The sequence below is a fragment of the Equus asinus genome, unplaced genomic scaffold (genome assembly GCF_041296235.1).
Source record: "Equus asinus isolate D_3611 breed Donkey unplaced genomic scaffold, EquAss-T2T_v2 contig_648, whole genome shotgun sequence".
NCBI lineage: Eukaryota > Metazoa > Chordata > Mammalia > Perissodactyla > Equidae > Equus > Equus asinus.
The window spans coordinates 113,698-128,961 of record NW_027225347.1 but is presented as its reverse complement, the minus strand read 5'-3'; the positions used below and the strand labels follow the sequence as shown (position 1 = coordinate 128,961).

Genomic DNA, 15,264 nt, shown 5'->3' with positions numbered 1-15,264 from the left:
TTAGAAATGTCAGGTTCTTTTTCTATCAATTGCACCTCATTAAAGCTCTTACAAAAATGAACATAGATTAGAATTTACACTTTCACAAACTTTTAGAAAATGGAACAGAGACCTAAATGTAATGCAAAACAATACAACTTCTAAAAAGATTATGCAACAAACTCTAAGTGGACTCGAATCTGGAATTATGTTATTAAGATACAAACTGAAAATGTAATCTATGAAAAAAAACTGATGTTAGACTTTATTTATTATTTTGGTAAGGAAGGTTGACCCTGAGCTAACATCTGTGCCGATTTTCCTCTATTTGTCCTGTGGGATGCTGTCACGGCATGGCTTGACAAGCTGTGTGTAGGTCTACACCCAGGATCCGAACCTGTGAACCCCAGGCTGCCGAAGTGGAGTGCGTGAACTTCACCACTGTGCCAGCGGGCTGGCCCCAAGTTAGACTTTATTAAATTAAAAACTCCTGCTTTGTGGAAGGCAAAATCGATGAGTCAAAGGACAAATTACAGACTGGCAGATGATATTCGCAAAACAGATATATGATAAAGAAAATATGTCCAAGATATATGTAAAGAATTCTTAAAAGTCAACCACAACAGGGGGCTGGCCCTGTGGCTGAGTGGTTACGTCCGCGCGCTCTGCTGCAGGCATCCCAGTGTTTTGCTGGTTCGAATCCTGGGTGCAGACATGGCACTGCTCATCAAGCCACGCTGAGGCAGTGTCCCACGTGCCACAACTAGAAGAACCCACAATGAGAAATATGCAACTATGTGCTGGGGGGCTTTGGGGAGAAAAAGGAAAAAATAAAATCTTCAAAAAAAAAAAGTCAACCACAACAAAAAAATAAACAACCTTATTGAAAAATGGGCAAAAGACCTGAATATATCCCTCACCAAAGAAGACATACAGATGGCAAACGAGCCTGAGGACAGACAACCACCGCCACAGGTCATTCGGGAATTTCAAATAAAACCTCAATGAGACACTTCTACACACCTATTAGAACTGATAAATGCAGGAAACTGACAATACCAACTGCACGTGAGGATGTGGGGCAAAGCAAACTCTCATTCATTGCGATCTGGAAAGCAAAATGGTACAGCCATAACAGAAGACAGTTTGGCAGTTTCTTACAAAGATGAGCATAGTCTTACCACACAATCCAGCAACTGCATTCTTAGGTATTTACCCAAGTAATTTGGAAATAGGTTTACAAAACACCTGTGGGCTAATATAGATAGTAGCTTTATTTATACTTTCTAAGCACTGGAAATGACCAAGATGTTCTTCAATAGGTGAGTGGAGAAAGAACCGGGGTACGGCTATAAAATGGATTATTATTATTTAGTGATAAAAGGAAACAAAGCATTAAGTCACAAAAAGACATGAATGAATTTTAACGCTTATTTCTAAGTGAAAGAAGCGATCTGAAGAGGCTATTGTAGAACACCAATTTTATGTCATTCTAGAAAAGGCAAATGTATAGAGACAATAAAATGTCAGTAGTAGCACGGTCTTCATGGAAGAGGAAGGAGAGTCGAATGGATAAAGCACAAGGGATTTTTTAGTGCAGTGAAACTCTTCTGCATAATACTGTAAATATGGAAAAAACCTTAGATAGTTATCAAAACTCTGAATTTTATAGCACAGAGAGTGAAACAATGTGTGCAAGCAAAAAGCCACGTATGTGTCCAAGAAAATTCCCAAAGTGAATGAAAACTGTGGAAAAAATCTAACTGTATTACAAATGTATGAAACAGTCTGAATGAAGGGAGTGGGTGAAAAGGTGCAGAAATATGTAATTTGGGAAGTGAGTCGAGTCTGTAAAACTGAAGATGAAAGAAACTGTGCAGACGCACTGTATTGTAGCTGATAAAGTTGTGACCCGGGGGGTATTGTTAACAATGCTGATACTTCTATCCATGTGGACTGAAAATGAGCAGATAAGTAAATGGACAGTGAACAGTGGGCACAAGGTTATTATTTGGAGTAGGAGTTTACAGATAAGCAAGGAGAAGAGGCTAGAATGATCCACGTGGTGATAGAGTTGGAGACATCAGTATGAACTTACTTTAGCTGAACATAGACACAGAAGGCTGTGTATAGATATATTTATAGGTGTTTGAATACACACAGGCTACTACACACAGATATATTTCCCTGCTATGTCCGCTGAAAGAACCTAATGCCCTGACAGCTGCAAACACACCTGGTACCCAGGTCTTAATTCTAATACCACAGTCCAACAAAAGGAAACAGGGTTCCTTGTAGAAATAACCAATTCTAGGATTCGAGAAGGAAATGTAAGAAAATGAGACTAAAGTGTCATTCAACATAAGAAAGTCATGAAATGCTACTCAAAAAAAGCCAAGAATGCTGGGGGGACACCAAAGGGACACATCGACTAACTGAAGGAGCTCTCAATCGCCAAAGCTGGAACAACCTGAGAAACAAAATAAATAAAGTTGTTGGATTATAATCCGGAGAATGTATGAATATCAATACTGTAACAATGTAAATAACTGAATAATAAGGAAATGAAAAGACACAAATCTCCTGTGCGGGAGAATACCAATGATTCACTCGGACATTCTGCTCTAAAGGAGGTCGAGGCTAACTCTCCGCTTCTTAGGCACGGGCTGCACAGACAAAAGTCCCTACAAAGGGCACAGTGTGGACAGAGGGGACAGAGTGACTGTGCAGGGGAGACATCTGACAAACGCTGCCTCAGCCAGGTGACCAACATTAACATCAATGGGGGGAAGTCACAGGGAGAGCATGGACCCTTGAAATGATGAGATGAAAATGGCAATTTACCTCTCTGATCTTCTTGTCCCAAATCCATAATCCCAATCTAATCATGAGAATAAAACAAATTCTGTTGGAGAACATTTTACGAAACACCTCACCATTACTCCCTAAAACTACCAAGTTCTTCAAGAACAAGGAAAGCCCAAGAACCTGTCACAGCCAGGGGAGGCTAGGCAGAAAGGACTAAATGTAGTGTAGGATAGCAGACAGGATGTGTTCATAAGAGCAGAAACTGCGAGCGGAGCTGAGGGAAACTCTCTGTACTATCACAGCAAGTTTTTGTAACTGTACAACTGTTCAAAAAATAAAGTGAATTAAAAATCAGAGTACTAGCGAAATGCAAAATACCTGGAAACCATGAGTTCTGAACATGTCTCCAGACTCCATTATGTGCCCTGCACAAGCACTGTCACTACAGTCACATTCTTCATGAAATAGGATAATGATACCAAATTCATAGTTTCTGGGAGATTTAAATAATGAATATAACATTTCTGGCATTGTTTCTAGTAAAAATTCACTACTTAATGGAAAAATTAATTGGAATTTTGGGATACATTATTTTTCACCCCTCAGAGACCCGCTCCTCTCCTTCCACTCCCAGGGTTCCCGTGCTGTTTCCGTCCCTCAGTCTCTCTCACACTTTGAAAGCAGCAACAGTCTGTTCCTCACATTGACCTGGGTGACTTTTCCACAGAGCAGACCTGATCATGGCTGTCCCCTCGCAGGAAACCTGCACTTACCGTCCACTAATTTCAGAATCAAACCACAATCCTGTGGCCAAAATATAAGGCTCTTTCTTAACCTGACTGTGTTCTCTCTGACCAGGCTCATTTCCCACCCTCTGCTATGCAGTATTGGTCAAATAGGAATAATCTGCATTACAATGTCGTATTGCAATTTTATACACACAACTTCCAGTCTAATTACCCCCTAAACGTCCTCCTCTCCCGGCTCATCCTGGAGTGCTCCCACCTCTCGATCACCTGGGAGAATTCCAACACCTTGTTCAAGGCTGAGCACAGTCACAAGCTTGTCTGTGAAGCTTTCACTAGACTCTCACTGAAGAGTCAACTTCTTTGGATAGACTTCACCAGAGTTCAATGTCACCTCTGGATATTACAGTTTTTTACATCTCCCATCATGTTTAGCCAATGAGTGCCTTGTGAGAATAAACAGTGTCTTAGTCATTACTTAATATCCAGAATAAGATTTAGTGCCTACCATACATCAATTGCTGGGAAAAAAAAGATTTTTTTAATGACTGCAAAAACAAACTATTGAAGGAGGATAAACAGACATTCCCAAAATGGGAGACAAAGAATAAACCATGAAAGACGGAAATACTATTGAGGAATGAAGACCCCGTGATGAAGCACAGACACTGGAAAAACAGAACAGAGAAAGAAGCTTGATTCCTGAGTTTCCTTCCAGAATCAGTCTGTACTGGCAGGACTTGGTGTTACTACATTCTCTCTAACTTATTTTCCCTAGTGATGCCCCCAAAGTAACTACCAACAAAAAGGCTCCCTCACACCATCACACGTCCCCTCAGCACTTGTGAAAATGCCGTGCTCACCTAGATGTCATCACAGAACAGCCTGAGAGCACCGATCCACCTTCCTCCGTGGACGAGTCATCGTGTTGGAAGTCACGCCTCTACGAAGGTCAAATGGCCCCTCCTGGGCCCTTTCTCACTTGCTGTCAGCCAGGTTCTACGCTTGACACAGCCCTGCATCATCTCATTGGCTTCACAACTGCTGCAGCGCTGAACACAACAGCAAGCCGTTACCCTGTAAATATCCGTGCAGATCGTTCACGCAGATGCTAGCGCTGAAGTGACAGGAGTGCTTCACATGGTGACCTGTTATTAAGTCCAAAAGTTTGGTCACGGTGCCGACCCAGAATCTGAGCGGCACCGTCAGGAGGCAGAGAACACCACCTGCGGCCCCTTCTGCAGAGAAAGCCTTTAAGCGACCTCCCGAGACACCTTCCCTTCTCCAGGGAGCAGAGGAACATCGCCTCGTCTACTCAGAAACTTAATGCCAATCACGACACGCCAGTTGCAACAGCATAAACAGCAGCAGGACCCAATGGTGACAGGAAATAACTCTGCTTCCCTCTGCAACTGCTTTATGATCATAGACCAAATCCTTCCCCAAACCATCCTGCTCAGCATGGCCTCAAAAGCAAGGGGCTGTCGCTCTGAACTCCTACAAAGAAATGCTGCCCTGTGTTTCCTCCGACGCTTGCAAATTTCAGCCTCTACAGGCGATCCCAGTAAAACAGAGAACAAGAACAAGAACTCAGGAGGCTCTTCCACTGTCCCCCAACCCACCGCCCTCCCACAGCCAAGCAGGGCATCCCGGTCGTTCCAGGACAGGGAGCTGTGGGGAGACGGGAGGCGTCCACACCAGGCGAGACACAACCAGGTGAGTCGCGGGGAGGCAGGTAGAGAAGCAGGCGGCCTCCCGCTCCCTCCGCCCGGACTCAGCCGGCTGTCCCTCCCTCGAGCCCCTGAGAGCGGGGAGCTCAGCAGGCTGCCTCTCTGAGCCTCAGACAGCCGCCAGGACGGCCCCGCCATCGCTGGGGAGCGGGGACGGAGGGGACGGAGGGGACGGAGGCCCCGAGGAGCCCTGTGCAGCCCGCGAGCCCCGCGCCCCGGCCCTCGAGGACAGCGCCCCGCAGGCCTCAGCGGACACGGCGGGCCAGGGCCGCGCCGCCGCCCGGAAGGCTGTCGGGGATCCGTGCCCGGGCTCAGGGCGCGTCTCCCCTCGGAGCGGCCCTCCCGCCCCGCTGCGGCCCTGCCCGCCGTCCTCCGAGGGCCTCCTCGTCTCCGCGGAGCCCCGTCAAAGCGCTCCCGCCCGAGCTCCCCGCGGAAGCGACGCACGGACCCCGGGGGCCTCGCGGGCCAGGGCGGCACAGACCGTCCTCCGCCGGCCGAGCGCCCGACGCGGCGCGCGTTGGACCGGCCGCTCCCGCCCAGGAGGGACGAGGCCTGGACGGGACAGCCCCGCGCGCACTGGGCTGAGGGGAACCGGATCGTCGCGGACGCCCGCGAGGCCCCAGCTTGCCGGCTCTCCGCGTCAGGCACGCCCCTCACGCCGGTCTGAACCTGCAGCCCCTTTCACCGGCTCCACACGGTGGCACCGCCACGCCTGACGCGGACGTCTGGGGCTTCCCCATTGGCTCAGGGGCGGGGGGCGGAGCGAGTGAGGAGGCGGGGCGAGCGGGGAGGCGCGGAGACAGAGGAGCCGGGGCTGCAGCCTGCAGCCTCACAGGGGAAGGCCAGAGAGCATAACTCTGAGTGACAGGCAGAGCGGGGAGGCGGGGCGAGGGGGGCGTGGCGAGCAGGGGGCGTGGCCACAGAGGAGGCGGGGCAGTCGAGCCGCCCTGGGAGGGGAGACAGCAGGAGCGCGAGGAGCAGTGTGAGCGGAGAGGCTGTGCCCCCTCGGGAGCAGAGCGTGTGAGGAGGCGTGGCCAACAGGACGACCCGTGGGGGCGGAGCCCAGGCTGGCCAACTGCCTGCTCACAAACTCCTGGAGCCGCGCCCCTCCCGCCCGCTGCCTGCTGGGAAATGGAGTCTTTTTTTACTGGAAACAGAGAAGCTGCGTGTCTCTGCCCCTTGGCCTTTGGGAAATGTGGTCCACAGTCGGACCTTCGGATCAGATGCCACAGCCCTCCATGCCAGAAAATCTCAAATGAACATGCTAGATCATTGATAACTCTATGTTTAATTTTTTCTAAGCAAAATTCACCTTGAGGTGGAAAGTGGCTCCACGAAGTTGAGTTTCGTCACCCAAAATAACTGCAGTATTTTCCGTATTCTGCCTGCAGGAACCAAAACACACTTGTTTGGGTAGGTTTCCCAGGTTTTCCCTGTAAATCGAGATGAGGCAGTAGGTACAGTCCCGGACAAAGACAGAAGAAAAGAGACAAATCCATTTCCGGCATCCACGACCTCTGACTCTGTCTTGACCCTAAAACAGAGGTTTTCAGCATATTGCTGCTTAGGAAGACAGAGGCTCGACACAGGAATGTGAACAGCAACAACCAGAGAAAGCTTTGTGTGCTCGCCCCTGAGGGCTTCCTCAGGGACCCCATGTGTTCTTAGATTTTTCCTAGGTAGGAGCCATCCTTCTTTGTCTCTTTGTATGCCCTGGGACTTTTGGCAGAAAACTTACCATTTGGAATATTATGACGTGACAACTAGGGAAATCATGTTCTCCCCCTCCCCAGCATTTCTGGGGGATGCTGACTGCAATCGATGGTGATAGTTTCTTTAGGGGATACTCTGATCCAACCCTGAAAGTTCTGTAGTGTTTGTCATGTGTGGCCACTGAACACTTGGATCTGTTAGCCTAAGGATCTTCTAGAGATCCTGAGTTCAGTGGGTCTTCGGATGTCCTCCTGGGGAAACAGGGCGAGGGAACACTGTATGTGACGGGGAGAGCGACTGTCTGCTTTGGTGTAGAGAAAGAGCGTGGCAGACTGCATCCAGTTCTCCTTTCATTCTGGCACACACAAGACTAGGTTTCCTAGCCCTCTTGGTTTTCGAATGGATGTGTGGCTACTTCTGCCCAAGGCATCACTTTTAGGCCAAAGGAGAAAGGAGGGTGTGTAAGGCCCCAGGTGCTCTTTGTGTCCTTCAGTGGCAATGGAAGAAGGCGTGAGTTTCAGATGGTGTAGCAACAAGGTCATGGGGTCTCCATCAGCCTTGCCCAACGAGACTTGGGAAGCAGGGTTCCCTTCACCCCGGCGACCAATGTTTGATGTAAATCTGAGGAGAAATACATCTTGAGTCATGGATTTCTTAATCATTGCATTTAATTTCTTACCAGAGCATTACCTAAGGTTGTCCTGAAGATTACGATGACCTACCCTCTCAGATTGTCTAAAAGGTGATTCTCCCAAAGCAGAATTTCGTGAATCTCATGTTGCTATGGTCAGAAGTCGTGTCTGCTGACGGCTGCTTGTCACATATCAGGGCCCTGCCAAGAGACTCTGAGTCTGATGGGGAGTATTGCATGTGGAAAGTGTATGGAAGTGTTCTGGAGAGATATCCCTATGGGAAGGTAGCAAAGCAGAGATGGTCGCAGGAGAAGCTGAAGCCCAAGCCTGCTGCCACTGGGTCTCAGCCAACCCTCAGGGATCTCTGGAGCTGGGACGGCCCTTTGGTGTTGTCCCAAATTGAGACAAGGGAACCAGGCTTCTTACTCTCTTATCTGCCAGACATGGGCCCCTGGCTGTCCCTGGGGAGGGCTGCATCCTCGGATTAGGCACTTTCCTACACTGTGGGAATGTCCTGTGAGGGACAGAGCTGTGAGCTGTCCTCAGCCAATATTCCCAGGAGCTGTGGGGTGGATGCCTTGGCCTTGAGCATGAGTCTGGGCTGAGTCTCAATGTTTCAACGGCACTTCTCCTTCACCGTGGTCTTCCTTCCCAACCCAGTTAACAATCTCCCCATGGGAGGATGTCCCTGGGAGGACTTATGTAGAGCTCTGCCTTTCCCTGTGATTGGCTGAGAGAAAGGCATGGGGGAAGACCAGAATCTCTCTCTCCAGCATTCAGACCCTCTTACCTGGGGGCTTCTGGAGAGCTCCAGAAGGGTTCCGACCTCGGCTGACAGTGCTGAAGTTGTTCCTGTAACAGTGGCCACGGATTTGCTGTAGTCGGGCGCTTGTAGTTAGGGAGAGTCCGATTCCCTCCAGAGAGCCAGAACAGTGTGCTCTCCAAGGTCTTGGCATCACAGGGACAGGCCTGGTAGACATCGAAACCCAGGGGCAGCTTGGCGAGTCGAGGGGCGTCCTCGTTGGTCTCCTCAAGGGTGAAAGAAAGGCCAGTCTATGCTGGTAATTCTTCCAGACACACCTAAGCCAGGGGGCAGCATTCAGGAGAATGGGCGAGTCATGCCATTCAGGGACAAATCCTAAACCAAGCCTAGGGAAAGGCAGGGTTCTGGACTCAGGTTACCCGTCCAGAGATGCTCCTTTCTTGGCAGATAGAGGGGGTGTGAACATGGTTCCCGGGGCTCTAGAACCCCCTGGCATGGCTCTCTCACTGTGATGAGGCAAATCGTGTCCAAATCAGCAAGACAGGTGTTCAGGGCACTGTGAGTAGGGGGAGACGGCTTTAGGCTGGATGGTATGGCTGTCAACTGGACAGATTTTTTGTTAGCTCCCATAAATGGAAGATGCATCTGTGCATGGACCACACGGCAAGATGTTCTCGAGGTCCGTGAGTGAGGAGTACAAACGCCGTCTCATCGACCACTTTGGAAAGACTGAGTTGAATCCCAACGTGGCCTTGTTTTCGCTTGCAGTGGAAGCCAAGATGCAAGCATCCATCCCCACCTTAGACCTGGAATAGTTTAAATGGCACCCAACTTACCAGTTCCTCAAACATTTTGAGCATTTCCTGTCAAGACCATATTCACCTGAGGCATTTCAAGGGACTCACATTGTTACTTTCTCTTCCCCTAAGTCAGCTTCTAGGAAGCCAGTTTTGGTAACTTCTGTGTGCCTTGAACAAGAAACATTTCATCCAGATTTGCTAATTTCTTTCCTCGTGGACTTCCACAACCTACTTCCAATTTGGAAACCCAAAGATGGGATGAATGGTGCCTCCTGTGTCCACAGCTGTACTCCCACAACAAACTAAATATTGCTACCTGCTGGGTCGGCTCTCAGGAGCACCCCAGTCCCGGAGGAGACTCTCTTGGGACACCCATGCCTTCATCCCAGCCCTGGGCTAGCCCTGGGACCTGCCACGACTCTTTCTCCTCCGAGGGACTGGACAGCCTTCCCCACCTTCCTCTGGCAAGTCTCTTTGCTGGGTGGCTGTGCCGCATCAGCAAAGACCTGGGCTGCCAGGGACCAGGATTGATCCTCAGCTTCCCGCTGTGCTGAGACGGCCTCCCTGGCAGAGCCCAGCCTGCCTGTGTCTGAGTGACACTTGCAGCCACCAGGAAGGAGGGGATAACTCAGAAGTGCCAAGCGCTTCACCCAGCCCTTGTCTTTCAGGCTCTTTCCAAGGGACGACATTGCAAAGGGTGGGTGGTCACGCTTTCGCTCCTGCTTCTGGACCCGGTGCTCCTGTTGAGCTCAGAGCAGTGTCTGTTTAGCACCCAGATGGGAAGCATTTCAGCATTTCCCTTGGTAAGGCTGTGTCCACGCACATCCACAGATCATCAGGTTACTGACATTCCCCGCAGGACCCCCAACTCACACCCTTCTTAGGCCTCCTCTTTCAAAGCTCCCAACAGGAAAGGCACACATCCCCATGACAGAACCACAGCACAAGACTGTGGAAAAGAACACAGCCAGCCGAGGGTCTGCACACTTGCTGGGCTCAGGCACAGCAACGACTTTAGGAAAATCACTAAAAATACTCCAGATTGTGTAAATTTGGGACTGTCTGACACCACGGGCCTGGGAAGCACACAGGCGCAGAAGTCACCCTCGGCAGCAGGGAGACTGTAGGGTCATTCCTGGTCAGGATGATGAATAGAAAGGCTGGGGGCATCTAGGGAATTTCTGCCCCAAGATAAAATTGTATGCAAAAGTGCAGAGATGCTGAAAATCCTAGCTCACAGGCAGCACTAGGTTTATGGAGGGAGACCTGGCTGAGGCCCTAAAAGCTGCATCCCACAGCTTTCCCCTTGGACAGGCAACAAGCAGGAAATGGTATTCGGAGTCAGGGACCAGAAGCCCAGGGGGATCCAGTCTAGGTCAGAGGTGAACAGGGAGCCCCTAGTGGGCCCGAGAAGGAAGAGTCCTGCCTGCCCATGGTCCATGTCCACAGGACCTTCCTCTGGCCTCATCCTCTCTATGTGCACGTTTTGAGCTTTTGACGGTATTTTCCCCACTTAGAGCTGAAGCCATTGCGGAGACTGAATCAGAAAACAAGGTCCTAATCTGTGTGCAAGAGAAACCGGGAAAATGTTCCCTCTTCCGGCAGAGTGTCAAAAGGCAGCCACTGTCCTGGGCAGGACGTGTGCTAGGGACAGGCACGTGCTACTTTGACAGACACACCCAGCTTAGTGGTTGTGGCTCTGGCTGAGAAAACGCCTCCAACCGCTTAGTCCCAAGAGGTCGGAGGGGCCATCTCTGCTCCTGGACAGGGTGAACCACACTGCAATGATCCTGTCCTCGGCGGGAGGGGCACTTGGGCAAGTCCTTCAGTAGCCAGGGAGGGGACTGGCACTTCTCCCTTCTCCACATAAACTGAGCCGCTCACTCTGGGAGATTTCTAAATTCGAGGAGGAATGTGAGTTTCTGGATCTGGTTTCCATGAGTGCTGCGAGCGAAAGACTCACACCTCCACTCCCAGGATTAGAAAGAAGCAACAATTTAATATAATACTCAAACGGAGCATTTACCATTGACAACAAAATATGGCCCCGCCAAATAGGGAAATAGGTGCTGGGCAAAAGGGGGGAGGGGGAAGAGGGGTTGGTGCCTTCTCTCGTGGCCAACAGGGGACCCCAAGAAACGGATCACAAAGTTCTCCTCATCAGAATCAGGGGAGGTGGCCCTGTGCACCCTGAGTGTCAATGCTGTGTCCCCGCTGTAGCTCAGCTGGTCTCAGGAGGGTCATCGACCACCACCACTGGGCCCTTGGTTGGGGGTCTGGTGTCTGGAGAAAGAGAGGCATTTCCTGAGCGACCTGCCCTGGAACCACAGTGCACACCCCATCCCGGCCCCCACTGCGCTCTGTGCTCCAGCCCTGTGCTCAGTGCTCAGTCAGCCAAGAGCACCCCATCTGTCCCTGACACAGGGGCTGATATTTAGCATCACCCACTTCACAGAGGAGGAAACCAGTCCCAGAAACGTGAGTGCAATCGCCCAGGACGGGACTGCTCAGCAGTGGAGCTGGAACCCAGGGCCAGCTGTCTGCCTCCCCAGGCCCACGCTCAGCCTGAATGTTTCCTGAGCCCATGGTTTCAGCCACTGCCGGTCTGGACACTCACTCTGGCCTGAGCGGTTCTTCTTGCCTTTGAAGAAGAGTCGAATCTTTCTGACCCAGTGGTATCGGGGCTCCAGCTGGCAGGACAGGCTGTAGCTACAGGACAGAGCGGAGCTGGGAGCTCTCAGGAGCCACACATCACATGTGCATCCTGGAGCCTGCCAGCAGCTGGGGTCGAAGGGCCCCAGGGGTCGCCATGCAATCGGATCAGGGGCTGACCATGGAGCAACGGCCATGGGCTCTGGAGCTGGTCAGCAGAGAGAGGCTGCCCTGCCCTCCCCCAACTCCTGACCCGACTCACCTCTCCTCCTTGCTCAGGGGCTCCACGGCCTGGAACCAGGCCCCAAAGTGCTCGTCGGGCTGCACGGTGTACAGATTTGCAGCCTCCTGGAGCAGCTCGATCTCGTCCATCAGTTTGAATTGCTAGGACAGAGCAAGCACAGGATGCCCACAGGGCCTGAGTGGGGGACCCTGCAGGGCTCGTGGAGGGGGTGAGGAAGGGGGCAAGGGGCCAGTCTGGGGCCTTTGCCCACTTGGGAACCCTCCCTCCCTGCGATTCCAGTCAGGGCTTGCCTGCTCTCACACTTGGCCCAAAATAGCTCCTCCTCCAGGAAGGAGTCTTTGATGCCAGCCCTTCCCCCACCCGCCAATGCCATAGGATCCCTAGCTCTGTATATCGAACTGTGCAAATAAATGTCCCAATCCAAATGGGGATTGGGCCAGAGGGGGTCCTGCCCACTGCGGGGGGGTCTCTGATTTCCAACCCCCACCCTCCCCACCGGGAGGCCGCAGCCGCTTACCTCATTCCATTTCCGACAGTTGAGCACATTGCCCTGGAAAGCAGACAGCCGCAGTCCATCAGAAACAGCCCCCTTGGGCCAGCACTAGCCCCCGTCCACACCTCTTGCAATGTTGCACTACTGCCAGTGGGCAGGCCCATCCAGAGCCCGGACTTGGACCTGGGCCAGTCTCTGGGCTCCAGAGCAGGGGGCGCAGAGCAACTGAGGCAACAGACCTTGTGACCCAACCCTCTCTGATGACACGTGGGGAGACTGAGGCCTCAGGCAGGAAGGGACAGCTCAGCCTCTGATGTGCTTCCTGACTGGGAGGGGCCCGACTTCTCTTCCCTCACTGGCAGGGCCAGAGGGAGAGGCTGAGTCCAGCTCAGACACCACCTCCTGCGGCCACACAGTCAGGCAGCTCTGAGCCTCAGCAGCCCAGGGAACCTGGACGGTGGCTTATGCAGAGCCTGCATCACCCACTGGGGAGATGGGCCTGACACCCTAACTCCCACACGAGGCTGGAGGCCCTGCTGAGAGGACCTTTGCCAAATGCAGAGAGCTCAGGGCTCAGGACAGGACTCTCTCCTCCCCACCCTCAGGAGCCTGAGCCCCCGGACCCACCTCCAGGCTCACTCACCTCCACATAATCCTCCATCGTAGCGTCCAGCAGCTCCAGGGAACGGAAGAACGTCACCAGGGAGGGGACGACACCCTGTGCCGCCATCGGGATGGGCATGGTGATGAGCTCCCGCTCTCAGGTGCCCCCATGAACCTTCCCCTGAAACCCCTCAGCCCAGCCTGCTGCCCACCCCACGCTCCCACACAGAGCAGCCTAGGATCGTCGGGACACCCCAACACACACAATTCCCTCCCCCGCTTCCGTCCAGGAACACCAAACTCCATCAGTCAAGTCCCAGGGCTGGCTGTTGGCCCCTCCCAGGGGCAGTGGCCCCTGCCCTTCCCCACCCCAAATCTGCCCTGCTGCCAGCCCTTCCAGGCCTCCTCCTGCTCACTGCCACTGCAGGCCCGTCATGCTTGGCAGCCACAGCAGATTCGCCTGAGGAGGAAGGCCCCTCTCCTGAGGGAGGTCTCCAGCTGGGAGGGGGAGCCCCCTCTCCTCTGACTCCTGGGCCCCTCCCCCACAGTCACCCTCACCTGCTGCCGCTGCCTCTCCTGGGCTCCCTGGCGGGCCCTCTCTGCAGTCTTTAACACGGAGGTCGCCTCCTGTCGGGGCCGAGGACAGGGTCAGTGCGCCCATACTCCCCTCCGCATGTCCCCCAAGGCCCCTGATCTCAGACCCTGGCCATCGGCTCCAGTCCCCTGCTGCCTCTGCTGCTCCCACCTCCAGGGTGCTCTGATTCTAGACCAGTCCTGGCTCCAGGACTCAGTCCTGTGTGACCTTGGGCCTGCCCAGGCCTCCCTGGCCCTCTTTCCTCAGCTGAAAAGTGTGAGGAGAACGTCACCTGCTTCCAGGAGTCTCCTGAGGACTCAGAGTCATCTGCGTGTCATCACTGCTCTCCCCTCACCTCTCGAGGAGGAGCCGGCACAAATCTCCTCCCGTTCCTGTCCTCCCTTGGATGGTAGCACCCCGCTGGGAGGCCTGCACCGCTGATCATTTCCCTCCACTTCCCAGAGGAGGAGACGGAGGCCCCCAGAGGGGCAGTGACTGGCTCAAGGACCCACTGGGAGAGGCCGCTCCCCGTGCCAGCTACAGGCCCTGTCCCCGCTGCCTTCACCCCAGCCCTGGCTCCAAATCTGACCAAGGCCCCGACCTCTGGACTCCAGGGGTGTGTCCAGACCCCAGCTGAACAGACAGGGAGGGGGAGGGCAGGGTGTCTTGGGGGACCTGGCCGAGTGGCCCCGGCCTGCCCCACCCTCACGGGGCTCTCTGACCCCCAGCCTGGGCCGAGCCTTGCCATAGCCTCACCTCCTAGGATCCCCTCGGGATGCCCCCCTCCCCTCTCCTTCTGGCCTCCTTCCAGATCTCCAGCCTCCAGGTTACCTGCACCAGCAGCTCCCTGCTCACGCGTTTCTCTCTCCTGACCCACTTCTTCCAGGTTCGAGAACTCTCCCTGCGGGGTGGGGAAAGAAAGAAAGAAAGAAAGCAAGCAAGAAAAACTGTGGGATGCTTGAAGGCAAGTCCCATTTATTTGAGAACCCAGCAGATCCAAACTGCCTGGGACCTGGATGAGGGATTTCTCTGGGGTGCTCTGAGCTCTAAGGTCCCCATGGGACTGCGGAGGGGCCTCTCCTCTTGTCCCTTGGGGCCTCCATTCCCAGATGTCCCAAACAGATCTCTTTGGAACAGTGTTGGTTTCAGCTGCATAGAGGCTTCTGTTGCTGCAAAGGAAACACCTGAGAATCTCCACCTGGGCTCAAGCCAGGATCTGGTCTGGAAGGAAATGAATCCCTGGGACGGAACTGCTGGCCGAAGGGCGCTGAGAGACTCAGAGACCCAGCACCCAGGTCAGTCCCTGTGCCCGGCATTCGCTGTCTCCCAGGTGGTCTCAGCTGACTTTGGGGGACATGCCGGCCCAAATCAGGCTGCCTGGGCCACCTCACCCTCATGGTGCTTGGCTGGAGAGCAGACCACCCACTACCCACCTGGAAACTTGTCCCCAGGTGTCTTGGAGACGGGCAATGGCAGGGCTCTGCAGGGCAGAAAGGATTGTGTGGAGGGAACAGAAGTTCCCGAGGC

The 15,264-nt window shown here is 53.2% G+C and overlaps 1 protein-coding gene across 1 annotated transcript; it reads right to left on the bottom strand.

Annotated features, from left to right (window-relative positions):
• Window positions 1-11,152: 11,152 nt before the first annotated feature.
• Window positions 11,153-14,595, bottom strand: LOC139044171 (ral guanine nucleotide dissociation stimulator-like). Its single transcript, XM_070503713.1, has 7 exons — window positions 14,569-14,595; window positions 13,722-13,790; window positions 13,204-13,278; window positions 12,585-12,617; window positions 12,086-12,207; window positions 11,789-11,880; window positions 11,153-11,454 (listed from the first exon to the last, which is right to left on the bottom strand). Exons 3-7 carry the CDS (start codon window positions 13,219-13,221, stop codon window positions 11,393-11,395), a joined length of 327 nt encoding a protein of 108 aa, XP_070359814.1. The 5' UTR covers window positions 13,222-13,278; window positions 13,722-13,790; window positions 14,569-14,595; the 3' UTR covers window positions 11,153-11,392.
• Window positions 14,596-15,264: the final 669 nt, after the last annotated feature.

Coding starts and splice junctions, on each gene's coding strand:
- LOC139044171 (XM_070503713.1), bottom strand. Junction 11,881..12,085: donor CCCCTGAGCAAGGAGGAGAG/GTGAGTCGGGTC, acceptor TCTGTCCTGTAG/CTACAGCCTGTCCTGCCAGC. Junction 11,455..11,788: donor GAAGAACCGCTCAGGCCAGA/GTGAGTGTCCAG, acceptor CTCTTTCTCCAG/ACACCAGACCCCCAACCAAG.